The sequence below is a fragment of the Diorhabda sublineata genome, chromosome 10, assembly GCF_026230105.1.
Source record: "Diorhabda sublineata isolate icDioSubl1.1 chromosome 10, icDioSubl1.1, whole genome shotgun sequence".
Lineage (NCBI taxonomy): Eukaryota > Metazoa > Arthropoda > Insecta > Coleoptera > Chrysomelidae > Diorhabda > Diorhabda sublineata.
The window spans coordinates 9,391,119-9,414,968 of NC_079483.1; the positions used below are offsets into that span (position 1 = coordinate 9,391,119).

General features: G+C 33.3%; 3 protein-coding genes across 4 annotated transcripts in view; 2 read left to right on the forward strand and 1 right to left on the reverse strand.

Moving 5' to 3' along the window:
- LOC130449628 (uncharacterized) overlaps nt 1–13,862 on the forward strand; it is a 243,927-nt gene extending 230,065 nt beyond the window's left edge. Inside the window, exons 8-13 of the mRNA XM_056787573.1 lie at nt 7,556–7,688; nt 7,945–8,095; nt 8,168–8,237; nt 10,283–10,544; nt 12,705–12,780; nt 13,412–13,862. Coding sequence (XP_056643551.1) covers nt 7,556–7,688; nt 7,945–8,095; nt 8,168–8,237; nt 10,283–10,544; nt 12,705–12,780; nt 13,412–13,643 — 924 coding nt within the window. The 3' untranslated portion in view covers nt 13,644–13,862. The remainder of the gene's footprint in view (nt 1–7,555; nt 7,689–7,944; nt 8,096–8,167; nt 8,238–10,282; nt 10,545–12,704; nt 12,781–13,411) is intronic.
- On the forward strand, nt 261–2,889 carry LOC130449631 (uncharacterized). Of its 2 annotated transcripts, none has more exons than XM_056787577.1 (2): nt 261–1,026; nt 2,058–2,889. In XM_056787577.1, exons 1-2 carry the CDS (start codon nt 419–421, stop codon nt 2,635–2,637), a joined length of 1,188 nt encoding a protein of 395 aa, XP_056643555.1. In that variant the 5' UTR covers nt 261–418; the 3' UTR covers nt 2,638–2,889. The 2 variants fall into 2 exon arrangements, with proteins under 2 accessions (XP_056643555.1, XP_056643556.1); XM_056787578.1 differs by lacking the exon at nt 261–1,026 and adding an exon at nt 1,115–1,310.
- Nucleotides 13,863–14,800: 938 nt separating the features above from the next.
- LOC130449646 (general odorant-binding protein 56d-like) lies at nt 14,801–22,905 on the reverse strand. The gene is made up of 6 exons (XM_056787594.1): nt 22,839–22,905; nt 20,844–20,919; nt 17,118–17,206; nt 16,724–16,826; nt 16,578–16,642; nt 14,801–14,947 (listed from the first exon to the last, which is right to left on the reverse strand). The coding sequence occupies exons 1-6, from the start codon at nt 22,884–22,886 to the stop codon at nt 14,930–14,932; spliced, it is 399 nt and encodes a 132-aa protein (XP_056643572.1). The 5' UTR covers nt 22,887–22,905; the 3' UTR covers nt 14,801–14,929.
- Between the last annotated feature and the right edge of the window lie 945 nt (nt 22,906–23,850).

Consider the following 23,850-nt stretch of genomic DNA (forward strand, 5'->3'; position numbering starts at 1 on the left):
TATGGTGGGGAAATAATTTTTAATACGTAATAAAAGGAATTATAATAATTTTTATCATAACTAAATATGATTTTATATATAAATATCAGGTTTACTTTCAAATAAACTATTTAGTTGAAATCTTTTATATTAATTTTAATAAATTCATAGCTTATGGTTAAATTTCATAGATGTCGCTTAAATTGAATGTCAAATATTGATCTATCCATTTAAATAAAGAAACTGCAGCCATGCGCTCTACAATTTGGTTATTGATCACTAGATGGCAAAATAAGTTGTAGGGTGTATGTTATTTATAAAAAGGATTTTAATTATATAGTTGAGTGTTTTTGATGAACATTTTTTATCTCATGATATCATATTTTGTACTATCTTTGTAATATTTTTGTATGATAGAAAAATGTATGAGTGAACGCGCATGCGTATTGCAATCAGTTCTAAAAAATATCCCATTTGTTGCTCTACGTGTTGTATGTTGCCAGTTCGTGATATGTCAAATTTTGTATGCCAAAGTACTTTCCATATGATAGGTATTTTAAAAAATGAGATGGAATTTAAAAATGAGTTTGCAACAAATCGAATTTTCAAGGAAATATTAAATGGAAATTATCCAGCTCAGCTCGTGAACAAAATGAATATGAGAGTTTTAGAAAGGTTCGTAGTGCGTCTTGTAGAGTATACATCTTCTTGGGCGGGCGCGAAAACACAATCAACACAAAGTAATAATGTGTCAACATCAAACTGGTGGTCTCTGGTTGAGGATTTACAAATGGAAAAGAAACAGAACAAAAAAGAGTTTCGACATAATCTGAAAAAAATTCTAGTTTATTGTAGTGAATTTTTCCAATCGTATAGCAATCAATGGCTTCCTGATTCACCTCCTTGGATTAACGACGAAAACTTTGATATCATTTTTGCTAGGAAAAGGAAAAAAGAATATCCATGTGAAGTGCCTCCAGCAAAAAAAAGAAAGAAACTATTGTCTCTGGTCGAAAAAGATGAAGAACCCTTAGTTAATACAAAAAAGTAAGTACAAAATTCTTTTAATAAGTACGTACTATATTTTGTTTATAAAATTTGAAATTAGTTTTTTACCTCATTTTTTTCACAATAATAACAAGCGATAAGATATTTTCGTATTCATTTCATTCTTAATAAAAAGTTTTGATGAGTTTGTTCATTGTACTTTTATGATAGTAAAATATGATTCTTGAATATTCAACATAACGTAAAATGGTTATCAGCGGAAAATTAATGCAGTTTCACAAGCTCTATCATATTTAACAGAATTGATTGGCCATTTCAATGAAGTAAGAAGCATCTTAAAATCCATTATTATGTTGTAATTGTACAATCTATATTTATGGACAAATGTTTTATTGGGTTAAGCTTATTTGATAATTTTTCAGATTTATGACAAATAATTCTAGTTATTCAATAGAATTTTTGGAAATCAATTATTATTTCTTTGAAATATATTATATTTTTTTTTCTGTCTGCCTTTCTTATTTTTTTTAAGTTCTTGCCTTAGGTTTTCTTTAATTTTTTTCACATCAAAGACCATTTTAAGGTTTTCCTCTTTCATATGTCTTCAATTTACTTACTTTAGACTTTGATACCTATAATTTCTTTGAAATACATTATACTTTTGTTTTTGTCTGTCTGTCTTTCTTGTTTTTTTTTAAAGTTCTTGCTCCAGGTTTTCTTTAATATTTTTTACATCAAAGACGACGATTTTCAGGTTTTCCTCTTTCATATATCTTTGAGGCCTATAATTTCTTTGAAATACATTATGTTTTTATGAATTTTGGAATCATTTTGTTTGAAATTTAAGTAGGGTCACATTTTGAATATATATGTATCATGTCTAATTTTCTCAAGCTGGTTTTTATGACATTCCAGTTGCAATAGCAGGTTTACTGTTCTAACTGGTTACTTTGTACAATAATTCTGATATATCTGAGAAATATGAGTTTATTATTCATCTGTTGTTAAAGAACTCGCTTTTACAAATTAGTGAACTTTTTCATTTTAGTATCTTCTATTTCATGTTTTAGGTACTCCCCATCATCAACCCAATCAACAGAACCTCTTTCTCAAACAGAATTCTTGGGTATATTAAAATTAGGTATAAACAATAATGAGATACCAAAACCTTTTATATCAAGTTTCATAAGACCTAATCGCCTTTCGAATTGTCCGCACATTCCTTTCTCTTCAGATATAGGACAGTTGATGATAAAAAAGGAAAATGTTACTGTATCCAGTTATGTTAAAGAAAGAAAATTAGATCGATTGGAATGGTATTTGAATAAAGACTGTTCCTCAATAACTGATTCGAACTACAAATTGGCTTACGTGCCTAATAAGACTACAGCCAATGAACATTTTTATAATTTTCCTGTTAAAAGATATCATAAATATCGAGATGTACAATTTCAAATTTTTATTCATAGTTTATGTAAACCGCTTACAGTTTTATTAAGAAACGAAGACTTACCTAGTTTAAAGAAGCAATATGATAAATATAAAGTGAGCATATTTTTACCAACATTATTGGATAAACAAATAAGGAAATGTACCAGAACCAGAAGGAAGGTGATAACAAAAGAGGTGATTAATAAAAGTGTGATTTGAAACAAAATGGATGATGGGAGATATTGATATTCGATAAAAATATCGAAAGTGATGATTTGGTGAATAAAGAGAACCAAACTGTTTAGTTTGAATTGAATTAATGTACAAAAATAGATCTGATCATTCTCGTATTTATTATTAATGGTATTTTGTTAGATTTATTAATATAATTACTGTACTGTTAAATATTTATAACTTATATGATATCATACATTTCAAATTGTTGTCCTAAATAAACTTATTGACAAATAATTGTATTCAATTCATTCCAATCCATTTTTACCTTTTCAGTTTTAAGGATCAATGGAATTTAGTCATTAAATGGATCCATGTTTTCGTAGCTTCCTTTCCTAAGACTTCAGTTTTACTTATTTCTTTGTTTTCCTTTCACTTTCTTTGTTCTTTTCCTGTATATTCACTTTTACGTGACACCTAATTCCTTTATTTACCACCTTCTTCTTTTACCTTTCTCTGCCATCTGTTCTTGTTTTTTAATTTTCTTAGTTGATATATTTGTTATCAAATCAAGACAGGTATTCTTTTTCTTCAATTTTCAGACCAATTCATTACATTCAAAACTGTTTTCATGTTTTCCTTACTTATGGTTTCAGTTTAACTCGTCAACTTATTTCTTGGTTTTTGATTCTACTTCTTTCGTTCTTCTATGTCTTCCTTCTTTGTTTTTTAATTTTCTTGATCAATATATTGTCAACATAGTCTGAGCCATTTCAGCTTTTCTTCAATTTTTCTTTTCTACCATTCTCAATACTGTTTCAAAGTTTTCCTTTTATGTATGTATTCTTCTTAGCTAATCCTCTACTTCTTTTTTTCTTGTCTGTCTCCCTTTTTTTGTTTTTTAATGTTATTGTTAAAATATTTCAATAATGTTCGAAACATCGGTTCGGTATTATAACGCATTTGCAACCATTCGTTGACCAACCGGAACTTTGTGCTGAAAAATTTACGTTGGCTGTACTGAGATTTCGGTTTTAACCAATCAAATCCGAGTAAACTGACATTTGCCGGATGGACTGTGTCAGTCAAATGCTGCAGTTTGAAGTTTCATCTTGTAGTTTCAATATTATACAAATTTGAAAAGATGAATTGTAAAGAAAAAATATTAATCAAAGTATCAGATAAATGACGACATCGTTCAAATGATTCAATTAATTCAAAATAATATATAAGTTGTGTTCATCAAACGCAAGCTAAAGTAAACAAAAATTGAGGTTAGAAAGTACCTTTCAACTCTCGGTTGATATTTCAAACCGAACTTTGGTTACGTTTGAACCTACCAATGGTCAACCACTCGTTCGACCCATGGCTAACGTTTATAACACATCAATTATGTCCCATTCTCGTAACCTAACTAATCCTTCTTAGCTTTTCTTTTTCGATTTTATATTTAATTTTATCCCTTATTTCTAATTGTTGCATCAAAATAGATATCCGACTACAAGTAGAGTATGGTGTAAGTATATGAACTAGACATTTTTTGGATACAATATAAATAAATTTTTTATTATATTAAAGCAGTTTTTCTAATCGATTTATTACGTTAATCGTCTACATCTTTATAGGCCAGGAGCCAGCGGCAAAAAACGTTAAAACTGTAGATTTTTGTTAATCAACGTCGATTTTTGTGAAAATTTCGATTCCAGCTCTACTTACCCCCTTATTATTCAAAATCTACCCTGTGCCGAATGGTGCTTTTTATTTTTTAGGTGTGAAAACTTTCCCTTATCGTAAAAAATTTAAAAATCTTCGATTTAACCATGTATTTGAGTAGAATACAGTTTAAATGAATTATTCGTAGATCTGTTGATATACTTAAACAAGTTTATGATTAATCGAAGTCATGCAACCCCTTTAGAAACCATCCTCTAAGGGTAGTAATATTGAAAGCTTTTTTTAAAGACACTTATTATTATTTCTACGAAATCTTCCCTGTGCCGAACCGAGATTTTTATTTTTTGGGGGGTAAACTACCCTTTATTGCAAAAAAATTTAAAATCTTAGATTTTAAGCATATTTCGATTGAAATGAAGTTTAAATGTGTTACTCGTAAATCTGTTGACATTCTCAAACACGTTTATGATCAATCAGATTAATGCAACCCCTTCAAATCATCCCCTAATCATATGAAAAGCTACAAAATAATCTTAACGATTCTTTCATAATTAAAAATTAGTCAAGTGTGTATTTATATTGAATATTTCGTCAATATTATTAAGAAGTGTTGCCTTTTAGATATTTCAACCCTTATGGAACCCACCTTCAATGACCAGAAATTTCACAAAAATAATAAAAATATTTTTAAAATTGATAAAATTGTTTATTCACAATATGATGGTAGATAGAAGGTTATAAATACCAATTTTCTAGAAAATCGACCTTTATTATCAATTGCACGCGAAATCGACTAGTACCTGGCCCATATTTTCATCGTATGCGTTTCTTATATATTTATTGATAATTGTTTTCTCATTTCTGCTTCTCCCTGTATAACTTTCGTTTGTTTATTCATTCTAACTCTTCTATCAAAAAATTTTTGTAAATAAATGATTGATTATTTCAATATAAGCCCTAATAACTTGAAAAATGTACGAATCATCAGTTTCTGTAAACTATTTGTTTTTTTTTTCTAATATAATTTTTTTATAACTCTCTTAGTTCGTTTTGTTTTTGTAAATCAAATTATTGAGTTTCTCCACTTGTTAACTTGAAGGTTATGTTTCACCAATAACATTAATATTCGAGAAAAACCGAAAAATATTAATATCTAAATGAAAATATCAGTTAACACATCAATCAAATATTCTTGCGGTATGACACGACACGATTCGTAGCTATCGAATGCTATTAATTAATATCAATATTAAATTATTTTTTGCGTGAAACTAGAGATGGGAATTGACATAGGAAATCAATATTATAGTTACTTGAGATTGTATGAACAATGAATAATTTCTGTTTGAGTTAAACCACAGAAAATTTTTTAAACTTGCAATGTTTTATTTACCACTAATTCCATGGAGGGTAGAGGTAAGGAGTACCATCACATATGGGAGCTTAGCTTAAAAACTAGACGGAAGACGGTAAATTATAATTCAAAATTTGACCAAAATGGCGCTCCTGTCATACGAGATATCATATGTTCGTTCGGTTCAGTCTTCCGTCCGTCTTACTTGAATGACTCTCAAATCGAGTGAAGTATGCAGTTAAATTAATTATTGTGAATTTCTAGAAAGTGTCAATTGTCACTTCTTTCTTTCTCTATCCTTATTCTTGAATTTCTAGCGCTTTATTTAAAATTTACACTGATGCGATAGTAGCGCCTCCCTAACGTATAGAATTTAATGGACACTTTCTGTAGCACGTGCAGAATGGCGGATATTTCTGCTCCTACTTACCTGCGCACGAAATGACCTTACGAATTCGCGGGAATTTCAAAAACTTGTAAAATTTCATTGGCGTTTATCGGAAGTTCAGCCGAAAAAAAACATTTTGTATTGTTCTTATCGAAAGATAATTTTCAAAAATTTGTTTTTTGTGGATATTCTGGTTATTACTTTATATAGTATCTAAAAATCCATTGAACTAATCTCTTTAGGATTAGTAAACAATCAGATAAAACTCAGATTTAATTCATTTGACCTATTCTAAACTCTAAGTAGCTTTTCGAACATTTAAACATCTTTAATTTATTTTTTAACCCTTTTCTGGGATTAATAGACATGTTTTTTCTTTATTTTGGTCCAAAATAATGGTTCTTTCAACTTTTGACATAACCCGAGCTGATGCTTTGGCCAGAGAAGGCTGAAGTTTACGGTACATTTCCGAAACGTTTAGGGTAGCGAAGTCTACAATTCACGATGCACCCCTAGGTCTCCGGGAGACTGTTGACTACGATAGGAGGACCGTCAGTGGGCGACCAAGGGCAACAAGGGCAGTAGACAATCGATTTATTATCAGTATTGAGAGAGAGAGAGCGAGATTTAACGGCTCACAGTCTAATAGAGCCCGAAATCGTATCAATGCGACTCGTGACAACTTCTGGAAAGATAGAGAAAGGCGATTATTTACCAATCAACATGTTTGATTCACGGATGAGTCTCGATTTGGCTTATACCACTCAGACGATCGAGACAGAGTATGGAGAAGACCGAGGAAGCGATTTACTCAATATATCATTCGTGAATAACGTCCTTTTGAAAGAAGATCAGTTATGGTTTGGAGTGGAATTGATTTCCATAAACAATGGAACTCTGACTGCTCGGAGATACATCGCGGAAGTCCTCCTAGAGGCTGTTATCCCATTTGCTCCATATCAGTTTAATGCAGAATAATTCTCGTCCACGTACCACCGGAATTGTTACCGAATGGACTGGCCTGCACTATATCCCGATATGGATCCCATAGAGAATTTGTGGGATAATCTAGAGAGGCGTGTTAGACGTCTTCATCCTCCTCCTAGTGACTTAAATCAGCTCCAAATTGTTCTTGGAGAACAATGGGAAGCTATGCCGATGGAGTACGTCTAGAATTTAATTTCTTCGATGCCTGATACAGTTACAGAATTTTTTATGTTCTTTTTTGTATTGAACACACTCTTAAGGTCCCTTTCACACCAAACGAATCCGAAACGGCGGAACTGTTGCTGTGATGGTTGTTGATTCAAGACTGACCGGACGAGGAATCTGACAGGTTGAATCAAGTGCGACCTCGAATCAAACCTGATTGAACCAGATTCGTCCGGTCTGAAGGCGGGAAAAGAGTCGCTTCACATTTAAACGGAGCGCTCGAAGCGAAGATTCAACTTGATTCGGAGTGATTCTGATTGATTCGGATTAGTTTGGTGTGAACTACTGTCAAACCAACATGTGGGCTTCGATAAGTTATATAAATTCCATTCTAGTTTTGGGCCGCATACGTACCGTGCGATTCACAATTCAAAGACGCCGTACAACTAACCTTCGAACAAATCGACGTCATCAGGAGATTCACCGAACATTATCAACCGAGACTGACTTTATGTACATCTTCTGAAGGTAAGATATCTTAATTTGTGTTAGGTTAGTGTGTACGAGTCATTGATAAACTACTTTTAGAAGTGTCCCTGTAACTATTTGTAGAGCTGGTCTCTTGTGATATAAGTTATTAGTTATCAGTCATTGAGAGATGTAGGGGCGGCTCTCATTTCTTAAAATAATATCTTTTTGTTGTTTGTTTTTTCTTTATTTCTAACAAGTCTTTTTTGTTCAAACAATCTGAATAAATTTTTTGAATTTGCGGAATTTGTTCCAGATATTAAAAGTGCCTATAAACGAAGGCAACTTTGCTCTTTGATAGGCGTAGAAGGAGGTCATTCATTGGCCGGTAGTTTAGCTGTATTAAGGACACTTTATCACGTAGGTGTTAGATATTTGACCCTCACCTCTACTTGTAACACACCTTGGTAAGTGAATAACCACAAGATGATTTCGGGGTGCGATTCTATTAGTTTCTTTATTTCGTCTTAATGTTTTAGGGCTGATTGCTCGCATGCTGATTTACCTGGTAAAAAACCCGAACATGGGGGCTTAACGAATTTTGGAAAGGTAACAACATTTATTTAACGTAAAATAATTAGAAAAAATTGATTTCTTTGAAATGTTTGTCTTTTCTTTATTCAATATTCAGCATTTGTTTCACTTAAGATGATAAAAAATTATATTTTCAATGAAAATTTTTCAAAAAATAGTGTCTTTGTTCTGCTAAAGATTTTTTAGCTTCATCAAAAAGTACTATGTAACTTTCACTCAAGTTTTAAATTTACAAATACAACTTTGAAGTAACAAATTCATCATATTTATTTAATTTTACTGAAATTAACTTCGCTAGTTGTATTAAGTGCAGTAAATCGAGTTTATTCATCGATGTAATCTCCTTCAAGAGTAATAAATTCATTCCTACGCTTCTCTAACTTCTCGATGCCGGGCTTATAAAAGGATTTGACTTTTGCCTCAGAATAGGCTTCAATTTGTTACCGGCCAGCATTTTTTTGGGATTAGCGAATAGCTAGTAGTCACTGGTGGCTAAATCTGGACTATACGCTGGATGAGAAAGTAATTAGTTCAACTTAACTATCGTTGCCATCGACTTGTGAATCGGTACATTGCCTTGGTGGAAACAGTGGTTTTTTCATCGACATATGAGACCGTTTTTACTTGATTTATACATTCAAACTATTCAACAACTCTATGTAGTATTCTCTATTCCCTTTTGGAGATAATCGATCAATAATATTCAACACATCCCAAAATACTGAAGCCATAACCTTCCCAGCTGACTGTTGTGCCTTTGAAGCAACAAATTCATCATATTTATTTAATTTTACTGAAATTAACTTCGCTAGTTGTATTGAGTGCAGTAAATCGAGTTTATTCATCGATGTAATCTCCTTCAAGAGTAATAAATTCATTCCTACGCTTCTCTAACTTCTCGATGCTGGGCTTATAAAAGGATTTCACTTTTGCCTCAGAATAGTCTTCAATTTGTTACCGGCGATTATTTTTTTGGGATTAGCGAATAGCTAATAGTCACTGGTGGCTAAATCTGGACTATACGCTGGATGAGAAAATAATTAGTTCAACTTAACTATCGTTGCCATCGACTTGTGAATCGGTACATTGACTTGGTGGAAACAGTGGTTTCTTCATCGACATATGAGACCGTTTTTACTTGATTTATACATTCAAACTATTCAACAACTCTATGTAGTATTCTCTATTCCCTTTTGGAGATAATCGATCAATAATATTCAACGTACCCCAAAATACTGAAGCCATAATCTTCCCAGCTGGCTGTTGTGCCTTTGGACACTTCGGACGTGGTTTACCGGTTGCAGTTCATTCAGATTATGATCGTCTTGATTCCGAAATGAAGTGATGGATCCATGTTACGTCCAAAATCTGATTTATCACGTGTAATCATCAACACGTGGTTGCTTTTGATCGACTGTGAGTAAACGCCGTACCCCCTTCGAAAAAATTTTTCTCATGGTGAAATGTTCATGCATAATTGTAAACAAACTACCTTCTGATATCTTTACAGTCTCAGCTATCTCACGCTATTTTATTTTACGATTAGATATAACCAATTTGTGGACTTTTTCGATGGTTTCTGGAGTAATCACCTCAATTGGTAGACCAGAATGTTCACCAACAACGACCACGTTTAAAATCAGTAAACCAAAAACAAATGGTTCTATTCGATGGAGCCGAGCTCGGATAATACTTTTGAAGCCATTACTGAGCTTGTACAGTATTTTTTTTCATCAAACAACAATGAAATATGAAATTGTTTTGAAAATAACAGAAGTAGCTTCACTTAAATGGCTGTCACTTTTTTCTTACTAATCGAATCGTCATGAAATTTTACGAATAGTTTTTTGAAAGTTGGTACTTCATAAACGTCATATGGATTTGACAATAGCAGCGCCATCTGTGTTTCAATCGCACGACTTATTGAGTGATGTCATACCTCTACTATAACCTCAACAAATTGAGCCAGCAAATTTGAAAGTGTTTCAACGTACCCTCCTCATTTCCCCTACTTAAAAACATTGCAATAAACGAAATTGTCGTTTTTTCTTTGTTCTCAGAGTGTGGTAAAAGAAATGAATCGACTTGGGATGATAGTGGATCTTTCTCACGTATCTGTTAATACTATGAGGGATGCTTTAGAAGTTTCCAAAGCTCCAGTCATATTTAGTCATTCATCCGCTCACGCTTTGTGTAATTCTACCCGCAACGTTCCCGACGATACGCTAAGAAAATTGGCTTTAAACAAAGGCGTCATCATGGTCAATTTCTACTCACTTTTTTTAACTTGTAAAGAAGTATCTACAATATCAGACGCTGTCGGTAAGTCGCGAAATTTTCACTCTTATAATAAAGGATAACTAATTTCCATTTCAATAAAATATAATATCAAGATGTTTATTCATAGTTTATATAAATAGAAAATGGTGAAGTCTAGGTTATGTCCGAGCTTTGAATGCGCGTTGATCTCGCGTACCACAAGCTGCTCGAACGCGTTAGGTCTCGCTTTTCGTGAACGAGACTGAATCCTCTTTATGAAATCTGACTCTTGATGAAAAAGAACCTTGAAGGAAATAATATCCTTCAAGTAGGACGAAGTTTTGTCCCCAAATCAGTGACATCTGATCGTTGACGACTTGATCACGAACTTAAACGATGCAGGTGTGTATACACGGGTTCATACTGATGACTGATAAGGTCCCTGTGACTAGTGGTACTAGTCCTAAAGGTTAAAGATTAACCCAAGGAAAACCGAGCTCCTTCTTTTTACCAGGAGACGCAACATGACACTGGGAGGCGTACACTAAACTAACTGGAAGTAACTCTAGATACCAAACAGCTCTGGTACGAACACGTGGACTACAAAATAAAAAAAGGCCACTGAGACCTCTGGGTATGCAGAAGGGACTCCGGTTTCCTAATATCACAAGATCCATGCGTACGGCCCTAATTGGTCTTCTAACGAAACAATTTGAAGCCAAGACGGCAGCATAAAATTTGATATTCCTCCAAGATCTGCAGACTAGATCAACTGGACATGCGAAAATTTGAACGCAGGCTGCGGGTGATGGTCCATAATTTCGATGGGCAATGACAGGGCTTGGCGGGACACATCACTGTCTGTTGACTGAGAGGTCTGTTAACTCTAAGCTCGCTATATCAACAAATGGAGCTACCTGGTACAAATATGGCTACAGAATGAATGGTCTGGTTACAATATCTGGTATGTTTGGGTGTCTGGTCACTCGAGCTACGACGAATCGGTCTTGCTCGCCAGAATGGGATCTGCAAATCCACCGATAGGTCCAGAAACTATTTATGTTGTAGCCAAGTGCTCCTATTACGTCTGCTTGCAAGACATGCTCTGCATAGCTAAGGTACACATAAAAGAGCCTTCTACATACAATATCACACAATTGTTCCACGTTTCTACTCTATGGGCGTCAAAGATGTCCCTGAGTGCTGCTGGTGGAAGAAGAAACTACAGATCACGTCATCTGGAACTGTCCTGAAGAGGTTCGAACACTTAGGTTTACCTAAAGCGCCTGATCGGCTTTCCAAAAGACATCAGCTTTTGGTAGTTTCAAGTGTTTTACTCCTTTAAAGTTTTTTTTATATTGCAAGCTGTTGGAAGCTTTATACATTGAAGCGTTTTCTTGCTCTAGATTTCTCTTCTATGTCGTCGAACAACACAATCAGTCTAGTTTTGTTTTTTGGTACCAGTGCGATGTCATCACCTGTTTTGATCTTGGATGGGCCATTTAGTTGGTTGCTTATTTTAACTTGATCTTTTAATTCTTCCATAGACATCATTATCAAGTTTCGCAGCTTTCTAGCGACTTCCAGGTCTTCAAATACCTCTGACAGATTCGATGTTGATGTGAACAGTATGTGGAAGTCGATGTCTTGTTAATTATAATTCTCTGATTTCAGTTCAATCGCTTATCAGTGGCTAGAACCTTGTAGAGCGTTAAGCGTTAATATTTAAGGCATCTGTATCATATTTCAACAACTCAGATGGTATATTATCATTTCCGAGTGCTCTGATGTTCTTTATTTGACTGATGGATCGTTGTAATCCACTGGAAGTAGCTGTATCTGCGAAAACCTGTTCATAGCCTCTGACTATCGTTTCACTTTCTTCTCTATTAAGTAGATCTTAGAATTGCTGTGCCAATCTTTTTCATACTGCTTCTTCATCTGCGTTTCTACACGTATTTATTCTATTTTCTTCATTAAGTTCATCTATTTCTCTAATTTCGCCACCTTTTCTCTTTCCTCGTCGGTTTTTTTATCTTTCTACATGATTTCGAGTTCTTCAGGTCATCAATTTGCTTCTCGCTTCATATTTTTGTTCAATGGTCTTCGTCTTTGTCAAATCATTTTAGTTTTTTTTGTTATTGCGGGTAAAAATACTCAAAAAAACTTTTTTTTCTGACCTAAATATTCAAATTTTTACGCTAATCGAATAATTAATTACAGCTCATATAAATCATATTCGAGATATAGCTGGTGTAGATTGTGTTGGAATTGGAGCCGGATACGATGGCATTAATTAGTAAGTATACAAGGTGTAACGAAAAAAAAACGTATCTATTTTGAAATCGACCTATTAACAATCTTCCTGTACAATTTTTTATATATACAAAGGTTGCTACTTAAGTTTTGTGATAGACAAATAAAAACAAATATTTATAATTGCGTTTGAAGTGATTGTCGAGGCATTTTCCATATCGGTTGATTTGCCGTCAAAACATGTGATTTCAACGCATCCCTCGCTTCTTCAAGCGTCGAAAAACTTATAAGAAGAAACCTTTGGGTGCCAAACAAAGACCGTACGACGGATGACCTTTCAATTCGATGTTTTGACTACTCAAAACTGTTTTCGTTTGAACTGATTGTTGTTTCCGTGATTTTCTCGAATACTTCTGGTAAAAAAATGCTGGTTTACCATTCAGAATTGACCGTTCAACGTTGGTCTAATAGAACGGTGGTAACATGTCCAGTTATTTCGACCATTCCTGCGCAAACAACTTTTGTTGGATGACCCTTCTTGACAGACCTTTTGGACGACCTTTACGAAATTTATCATGTAGTGGCTCGGGATTGTCGAAGCGAGTTGCCATATTTGAAAACTTGCGTAGCAACCCTCGTATATTTTTATGTTGTTTCATTTTCATATATTTTAGCGTGCCGCAGGGACTCGAAGACGTTTCCGCTTACCCGACCCTATTCGCCGAATTAATTGGAACGGGAAAGTGGTCGGTGGAAGATCTGAAAAAGTTGGCGGGTTTGAATTTCCTCCGAGTGTTTCAAGCCGCCGAAAAAATCCGGGATGATTTCAAAAAAGCTAATGTACCACCTTACGAGGACGTCATGCCGAAACCGAAAGATATAAATTGTTCCTCGCAGAGTAATTAATCGAATCGTGTTTTATTTTTTTAGGAAAATATGTGTGGAAAAGTTTTTATCGTATTTTCTATGTGCGAAACAACTCGAATCTAAATAATTTTAGTGGTTCTAGACAATTATACAACTCGAACTGAAGTTTTGATATTAAAATAGTATTTTTACATTGTATAAACGTGAATCTTTCGTGTTTTATGTTATTTTTTTATTATAATTCTTCAACTCTAAAAATTGTGTTTTTTTTGTCTATAAAATACCTTCCTACTTTTTTAACACTTTCTCATTTTTTTTTAATGAAACACCCTATATTTTATTGTACATTTGGAATCAGTTTGATTCTCCAATTACAATAATATATGGTTGTCTTGTGTTCTACGGGGTATTTAAAAAGTTATAACGAATTTTCCATAAAAATCGTAATAAGATCAATGTGTCAAAATCAGCTGATTTCCATTTAAAAATGATCGTCGTGTGATAAACAAATACTTGTACCGCAAGTTTCTGTGTCATTTGAGAAATTATTTATTGGATTTTAGACCTTATTATATCCAATTTTATAAAGTTGGCAACTAAGTACTTTCGCTTTTTACTGATAGATAGCGTTGCGTTATTTTTTGAATAACTTATCTAGATGTAGATGGAGTTAACCTCTTGTCATTAGATAAAAAAAGTTTTAGTTAGAATCCTACTCGTTTCAGTTTCCAATTTCAGTCTATAATTACCGCTTACCTAGCACCGCTAACTTAGCACAACACTGCATAGTCGTTTGGTCTAAAATACAATAAATAATTTTACCAACTAAACAGAAACATATAAGTATTTGTTTACCCCACAGCGACCAGTTTTAAAATGAGCTTCAGCTGATTTTGACAATTCGTAACGCGCTTTGTTACTTCTTGGTTAGGTCTCTCTTCTTCTCTTTTAAATCAACAGCTACTTCGTAGTTCACCATAGAAAAATAAAAAACATAGAATGGTCTTAACAATTTTGGTCAATAATAATTTTCTAAAATTACTTATGTATTTAACGATTTGAAAATATTTAATGAGAAAATTCTTAAGGGTAGAAAGATTAATATATAGTGGTGTTAAGAAGAAATAGCTCAGGAGACAAACTATTAAAAAAATTCCACATTTTTCATAAAGTTGGTGAAAAAAAAAATTTTCAAATAAACGTTTTAAAACAGTGATTTATTTGCAAATTCAATACAGTACTAAAATTTCACTTAAATTTGAGTAAAATACAAATATAACGATGCTAAATAATTGTGGTTATGGTATAAAATTACCTTGAAGTTTCTATGGCAAAAAAAATACCTATAATTAAAAAAAAAGTCCATATAAATACAGAATTATTCGTTGTAAATTACCGAGTAAGATAAAATTTTTCAATCACTCCATAATTGTCAACATATACACTCAATAAATTACGAGGGTCAATCGAAAAGAGCCGATGGGGTATCTTTGTGACGTCAGCGCATTACGCCGCCATTACGTTTCACGTATCATAAATGAAGTTAACGTGGAAATCCACTTTTTTGAGTCTTAGTGAAAAGCGTTTGGAAAATGATTAAAAGTTGAAAGAAACTATTAGTAACGATTATTGTTAGAAAGATTGGAAGTCACATGGTGATAAATCTGGTGAGTAACATAGACTTTCAACCAATTGAAAGGGTTATTTCACATTATGATGAAATAGAAAGCTATTGGTACATTCTGTAGATCTATTTTTCTCGCAAATCGTATTAAAAATATTTTGAATAGTCAATTGATTATTAAAATGAACGATTTTATCCACTTTTTTCACAATTTCTTGTGATTTTCAAGTCAAAAACGACTCTATTTTGAAAATAACGCATTTCAAATGTTCTAAATGGATCATACTAAATCTAAACAAAGTTCCTATATTATAACCATAGACAAATTTCAACTGTCTACTATTAAATGAGATTTATGGTCCCAGAAGTATCTGACCTGACCTAGAGATGGCGGTAGTTGCTTGAAAAAACCACTATATCATAAAGTATACAATCTATACAGCGTGCGTTTCAAGATTGAAGACGTCTAGTTGTTTATTTATTTGGAAACCATCAATAGTGAAAGTTTTCAGTGAATTTGTATACATCGTTATGTGATACTTTTATTTGAAAGGACCAGTATCGCAGGGTTCGACTAAATGAGGTGACGACTCCAGCACACCACAAAGCGGTACTGAATGATCGTCGATTGGAAGTGCGCGATAAAGCAGACGTATTAGACATTTCAAAAAGTGTGGTACATCGCATATTAACTATAAATTTGGACATGGGAAAGCTGTGCGTAAGATGGATGCCGCATTTATTCACAATGGAACAAAAACAGCGACGTGAAGATGTTTCCATCGACTACTTGGCAATGTTTCACAGAAATAAAGTCGTTTGATAACCATGGATGAAACGTGGGTCCATCACTTCACACTCGAAACAAAAAAAGAATCAAAACGATGGACTGAAAAAGAGAGAACCGGCTCCAAAGAAGGCAAAGACCGTTCCAACTGCAGGCAAGGTGATGGCTTCGATTTTTTTGGGATAATTCTCATTGAATACCTTGAATAAGGAAAAACTATCATTATGCGAACTTATTGCAACGTTTGAGAGGAGTAATCAAGCAAAAACAACCGCATTTGGCTAAGAGGAAAGTGTTTCATCAAGACAATGCACCAGCTCACACATCCGTTATTGCACTGGCCAAAATTAATGAATTTGAGTTGGAATTGCTACCTCATGCAGCTTATTCGCTAGATTTAACCCCCTCGGATTATTTTGCGTTCCCAGAATAGTCAAAATACAACTTTATAGAAAAAAGTCGTGAATGAAATATAAAACCGGAAGTATACATCCGACAACTTTAAAAATAAAACCATTAATATAAATCACGTTTGAGTTAAGTTGTCAAAAAAAAAACTCACCCTTTTGTCTGTCTCATAATAACATTTGAACGTATTGAAAATTGAATCACAAAGATCAGCCCCACCTAAAGTAAAAACGAAAGAAACAAATTAAAAGTTTGAATCGACCAAATCTAGTTTCTCAATGTACCAATGGGGCTACTCACTTTGTGTCCCGCACTTTTTCAATACCGCCGGAGCAAATTCTTGCATTTCCTCTGGCAGCATAGCCACAACACCATCGACGTCAATTTTTTCATCGTCGTCAATCTTAAACAAATACGAATACCTCAAAATATATCGCAACTTCGCTTAAATAGTGTCATAAGTCAAAACGACAATTTGAAATCAATTTATTTCAACTTTATTTTTCACAACATGACATTATTTACGATGAGGATTTGGAATTTTCTAGCACCAATAGTACAGTAAAAGAGATTTTCTAAGTTTTTGACTTATGACACTATTTGAGCGGAGATGCGTGACCTACGTTTTGATAGCTGTTCCACGAGCTTTGTACATAAAATTTTGAATGAATAGTAAAACTATAGATTAACTCACCACTCCAAGTTCATCCAAGATACATTTCATGTAACATTTCAAATTATTATCGTCACCGATGTTGCCGTTTTTTGCCGCGCTTACCACATCTACAAAATGAAGGTAAGTGTGTTAATATTAAAGTTTCTTTCATCATTTTATAATGTCAAACACTGTTTCTATGACACATGACAAGTCGGCCATTTTGTCTGGGTGGCAAACAAAATATTTATTCTCCGTTTGTTAACGTGCGTTTTTTTTGTGATGAATTGTGATTTCTGTGGTTTTAACATTGTTTTTTTTTTCAAAAAATAAATCGAATTGAATATTATTTGAACTTAAGTCATTATATGAAGTGCCTCGCCACGAGATATCAAATGATAACCGTTTTTGAATAAGAGAGTGTTTGTTGTATTGATTTAAATTTTATGCCTTTTTACTTTGTTTTTAAAATTAAAATAATTTGTTTATCACATCTCGTGTGTTGGTAGTTCAGTTTGTGAAATTTGGAACAAATATTTTTTAATCTATATAAAAAGTTTTCTAAATAAAAAATCATAAAATTTCATTCCAAAAGCCTGACAAGTTTGAGGACTCACAAAGTTGAATTGAATGAATTCTCTAAATATATTTAAAATCAATTTGAAATCTTGAAATAACTTTTTACTTCCTAGACCTTTTTTTATACATATTTCGTCTTGATTTTAGGTCTTTCTTCATATAAAACAAGTCAAATTTTTACCCGTTATCTAAACTAACTTAAAATCAACATCATTTTCATAGTTAAATGCTTTTTCAGTTGACACATCATCATCACCTGTCAAATTTAATAAAAGTTCAATTCCACTTCAATTATAACCGTTATATTAATCTTATATATTAAAAATATTGATGATTTCCATTCCGAGTCCGTTCAGGCGTTCCACCCAACCGATTTGCTTTATTTTTTTTTTTTTCAATGAAAGGTATTGATGCACAGATCAGCCATCAACCATCGGATTTCATCTAATTTTCACCATTCTCAAGTTATACTCAAATGCGATTTCCCCCTGTACATTACTTATGGGAGCTTTTCACATACACACGTTCTATCCTCAATATCTTAGGTTCTATTCGAGATACAGAGTTCGTTTTGGTTTAAGAACACTCGCTGAAACACCTTCTTTCTTTTGAGTTTTTGAACACTTAAATCGGTTGAGTTGGAGTGGAGCTAGGCGCGGACATTCAATGTGGAGTTATGGATTTTTGTAGGTTTTTGGCAATTTTTCTACATTCAAAGATCTATATCTCAGGTTCTAATATAGCTACAGAGTTCGTTTTGGTTTAAGAACACTCGCTGAAACACCTTCTTTCTTTTGAGTTTTTGAACACTTAAATCGGTTGAGTTGGAGTGGAGCTAGGCGCGGACATTCAATGTGGAGTTATGGATTTTTGTAGATTTTTGGCAATTTTTCTACATTCAAAGATCTATATCTCAGGTTCTAATATAGCTACAGAGTTCGTTTTGGTTTAAGAACACTCGCTGAAACACCTTCTTTCTTTTGAGTTTTTGAACACTTAAATCGGTTGAGTTGGAGTGGAGCTAGGCGCGGACATTCAATGTGGAGTTATGGATTTTTGTAGGTTTTTGGCAATTTTTCTACATTCAAAGATCTATATCTCAGGTTCTAATATAGCTACAGAGTTCGTTTTGGGTTAACAACACTCGCTGAAACACCTTCTTTCTTTTGAGTTTTTGAACACTTAAATCGGTTGAGTTGGAGTGGAGCTAGGCGCGGACATTCAATGTGGAGTTATCGATTTTTGTACAATTTTTCTACATTCAAAGATCTATATCTCAGGTTTTAATATAGCTGCAGAGTTCGTTTTGGTTTAAGAACACTCGCTGAAATACCTTCTTTCTTTTGAGTTTTTGAACACTTAAATCGGTTGAGTTGGAGTGGAGCGAGGCGCGGACATTCAATGTGGAGTTATCGATTTTTGTACAATTTTTCTACATTCAAAGATCTATATCTCAGGTTCTAATATAGCTACAGAGTTCGTTTTGGTTTAAGAACACTCGCTGAAACACCTTCTTTCTTTTGAGTTTTTGAACACTTAAATCGGTTGAGTTGTAGTGGAGCTAGGCGCGGACATTCAAAGTGGAGTTATGGATTTTTGTAGGTTTTTGGCAATTTTTCTACATTCAAAGATCTATATCTCAGGTTCTAATATAGCTATAGTTCGTTATTTTCTGTTATAATGATTTCTGATACTTATTTGATGGATTCGATGGGAGCGAAGCCGCGGGTAAAAGCTAGTAATATTAATTAGACATGCGCCAACTCGTGATCGTGATTGTCATGAAGATTAGACCACTCGTGACGGAAGATTCGGAATTTTAATTATAAAATGAAAAACAAAAATAAAAATATACATTTACAATGTATTTCAATAAAAAAAATAAAATATTGCAGAGATTTTTTAATAATTTTAATTTATTTCAGATCCAAATGTAATTATATTATTAGTTAAATCATTGACCAATGAAAAATATTCTCATCGGACAGTTTTTAAAAGATCTATATTATTCACAAAAGTGTAAATTTAGTTTATGTAACTTCTAACCTAAAGGATCTAGAAATAGTAGGTTTTAATTTTTGTATTTTCCAACTTAACAAAGTCGATTAGGTACTAAATTCCAGGCTACCTTTTCATTTACCTGAAATATCTCCGTCACGAGTTGGCGCATCCTTATCTCAACGAATTAAAAATCATCACGAGCTGCAGCGCACCCTTTCTATTAAATTATATTTAATTTATATTTAAATTATAAAATTTAAACGTTATATCTTCAAAGTCACTTATAAATTTCGTGAAATAATCTCAGTTTGTGTGCCACCCAGCAAAAATAGCCGAAATGTCAATGACGTCATTCTGGAATAGTCCATATAGCGAAAAACTAAAGCTTTTGTATTGTTTACAAAGGTTAGAGCAATAAAGGTATTTATTTGATTTATAATAGACAAATTTCACAGAAATAAATACCATCGAACTAATTGCGAATCAGTTTAACGACCGATCGCATGCGCATTTTCAAATTTTTCGTGCGTCATGTCAATCCAATGAATTATTTATTACAAAGTAGTTATGAAAGCTCTCCAGTTTTTGTTAAATGAATGAAAATTGGATTCAGCTGCTCATCGTTCGTAGTAAATCAACATGCTGAATAAGTTAATAATCAGTCACTATCGTAAATCGATTGATAAGTGATTCGGAATCGATTCTTAATTTGAAAGGCAAACGATTCGATACGTTTGACAGTTTACGTAATTATTTCGTTTATGTCTATGATTTGTGGTGCGTGGGTTTGAAAATAGACAAATAATAACTCAAAACAGGAATTCGTTCCGAAAGAATTCGGAAATAAGGAATAGTTCATGAATTTATAGAATCGGAACTCAAAACCATAAATTAGTCTCGGATTAGTCCATGATTCGTTATTGGAACGAACCTAATATCTTTTGTTAGGTTAGGTTTCTCAGTAAAATGTCATAAATGAACAAGTACGAAAATTAAGGACATCATTTGAACGTTTGCGAGACAAGTGATTTGTGGATTAGGATTAACTGTAACAAGCTAATTCTTAGGAGAAGAAAAGGAAATAGAATTTAGTTTTATTTATAAAATTTTCTTAATAACCTTAGATCAAATAAAATATTCGAATCAATGTTGTTTATATTTACCGAATATTATTTTTATACATACCTTCAGCTACTTTACTTTGGGAAACACATTCTGCATGCAAAGAGTTCATTAATGCTATTTGTTCCTCAGTTAAAGCCTGAAAAGTACGACTTTCAATACATAATTATTTGTTTTTTCAATTCCTATCTAATAGAATTACTATAGGTGTCATTTCGTAACGGATATTATCATTTAATTGTACCGTGGAACTTGATTCGTCAGCATAAACTTCAGTTTTGACATAACCCTACAAGAAAAAGTCCATAGGTTCTAATCGAGATGGCGTGTGTGTGAAATTGCAGGCCAAGTGGTCATTTTAAATGAATCTAGGGGTTTGTGATGTTTATGTGATGATCTCCATCCGAAAACAAGATGTTGGTAAACGTTCAATCACCTAGTTTACCGATTCAATGTTCTGATCAGCATCCTGAGGCTTCGGCGCCTGGCGGATCAATTGCCAGGCTACCCATTGACATACCACCAGCGCCTACCTCTCTGGATAGCTTCTTCTGAGACATCTTGTACTATATGTTTGTTCTAACCTCCTAATCTGGCACGCCCTTGGAACGGTTATTGGAAGCGTTTGAATGGTATTTTCTGCGCAATCTCCGGGTATGCACGGTTCACAAACTATACCCAAATCTATTGTTTATTTTGAAAATTTAGACACATTGAGCGCGTCGATTTTGTGCACTAGTAGTCAATGTTGAGATCTGATTTCTCCGTGTGCTAAAATGTCGAAATCAAGTACATTTTGCTTTTAGTTTGGCTGAAGAGACGGTCCCCAGGTTATCATGTAAAAAACCGGAGATTTCGAAGAAGGAAAATGTAGAAAGATTTATAAAAGAAGCTGAGGAAATATTTGCAAAAGTACACTCTCAATTTACGATATGTTGATAATGTATAATTAAATAAATCTGCGGAAAGGCTGAACGACGTTACTACGAGAAGAAGACGTATTTGATGAAAGCACCTTTTTCATAATTACAATTCCAGGAAGCAAAATACACCTCAAAAAGTATTAGACCTCCTGCTGTAAAGCACGACAGCATAAATACCGTTGGGAAATTACCTACTAAGTACCTGGATTTACCTAATGCTACAGCACATTGTATCAGACGCTCGGAAAGATCTTTCCTGACGGATATTTTGAATATAAATCAATACTTAAGATGGAAATCCAACAGAAGTTAAAGAGAATATTCAGTCAGAAAATGGACGTTACAACTTGTCAAAACTGATATATGAAAGTTATGGAAAATATGACGTTTCCTAATGTCAACTAGTGACTTAAAGTGTCACATTTGACAGCAATATTAAATGAAAAACTATTACGTTTTAGAATATTTGTACTAATCCTCTTATTTCATAAAAAAGACGAATATAACTTTTATGTATAGGTTAGTCATATATGTAACAATTCTGTATAAACAGTTTCTATAAGTGGAAGTTGTTTCGACTAAGGAAGACAAAACGGCAACGATTTCTCTATCCTCTGTGGTTCCAACTCGGTTTTGCGCATTCTCAAGCATGCGCAGTATACATAAAGTGTCTCGGACGAGAGAGAAAACAAATTTTGTTGATATCGGTCCATATAGGAGGTTAATTGAATACGAAATCATGTGTAATATTAATGATTCATAAGTTGAACTGTGTAATATATTGTAAACAGAATAAAAACCAAACTTATGATCATCATGGATTCGCTGATTGTAAAATGAAAAATATGAAGTTCAAAAATATAGTCAGGAATATAAGAAACCAACGAAACTAATCTCAAAATAACGTATACGTAGAAAAATCCTTTTTATTGTAAGCATTTTTATATTTTAATTCGAATTTCGCGCTCCAGAAAGGAAATTTTGAGAGGTTAGGTTGGTAACACCGATCGAGACTAGCGTCAGATAGATGTAAACACAATAAAAATAAAAATCATTTTGAAAAAGATGAGAAAAACACTCCATTATCCACAGGTTAAGTCTATTTAAATTATTTGAATTATTAAAAAAAACTTACCAATATGCTAGATACTAATGTTCCTAAAACTAGTAATACCTTTAACATTTTGATGGACAATAAACAAATAAATTAACTATTAATTAATGAGTGTTTATATTTGAAAAGCTGAATGATCATACCCCCCGCTATGATTCGTGATTTCGTCCACTATAATTTTAAAATGAACGATGTTTAGTAACAGGATGTAGAATTTTCTCTATATATTAATTTCACGTCTTAATGGTTATGTACTTGGTTTATTATATTAATACAAATTTTTATGTCGTTACAAACATAGCATCAAAAATATTTTGATATCTTATTAATGATTAAGCTTCATAGTTTCATATGTGAGGTTATAAAACGCAACATTCACGAGGATGGTCGTAGAAGTACCTGGCCCAATAAATAAAACACAAAAATTCTTGAAAAAAATGTTTATTTTTCAACGTAATCTACTTTATATTTTTCACCTCTTCATTGCTGGAAAATCTTTGAATTCCGAGCTATTTTTTCAAGTCTGGGAACACAAAATAATCCGAAAGGGCTACATCTGGCGAATAGGATGCATGATGTAGCAATTCAACCTTTAATTCATTAATTTTGGCCGTTGAAATAACGGATGTGTGAGCTGGTGCATTGTCTTGATGAAACAACACCAAATGCGGCTTTTTTTGCTTGATTTCTTAGCTCAAACGTTGCAATAAGTTTTTCCTTTCACGTGCATATGGAACGGTCTTGACCACCATTGGAGCCGGTTCTCCCTTTTCAGTTTTGTTTGGGGTGTGAAGAGATGAACCCACGTTTCATCCATTTATTTCTGTGGAACATTTCCAAATACTCGATGATTTTCAGTTGATGACCATCCAGTATCGCTTCGTGGATTTTCTGCAACATTTCTGGATCCGTTACCTCATTCGGTAGACCAGTGCGATGATGGTTTTCGCAGGTGGTACGGCTTCGTTTAAACTCTGCTACCAATATTTTACTGTTGATTACGAACGAGTAAAATCTAGTTCAGATTTTATAT

Bases quoted from the DNA above. Each gene is read 5' to 3' on its own strand.
- LOC130449631 (XM_056787577.1), top strand. From the start codon at position 419: ATGCGTATTGCAATCAGTTCTAAAAAATATCCCATTTGTTGCTCTACG. The intron at 1,027-2,057 runs GTAAGTACAAAA...TTCATGTTTTAG, and splicing joins CCCTTAGTTAATACAAAAAA to GTACTCCCCATCATCAACCC.
- LOC130449646 (XM_056787594.1), bottom strand. From the start codon at position 22,886: ATGTTAAAGGTATTACTAGTTTTAGGAACATTAGTATCTAGCATATTG. The intron at 17,207-20,843 runs GTATGTATAAAA...TTCATTTTGTAG, and splicing joins CCAAAGTAAAGTAGCTGAAG to ATGTGGTAAGCGCGGCAAAA. The intron at 16,827-17,117 runs GTGAGTTAATCT...TATTTGTTTAAG, and splicing joins TCTTGGATGAACTTGGAGTG to ATTGACGACGATGAAAAAAT.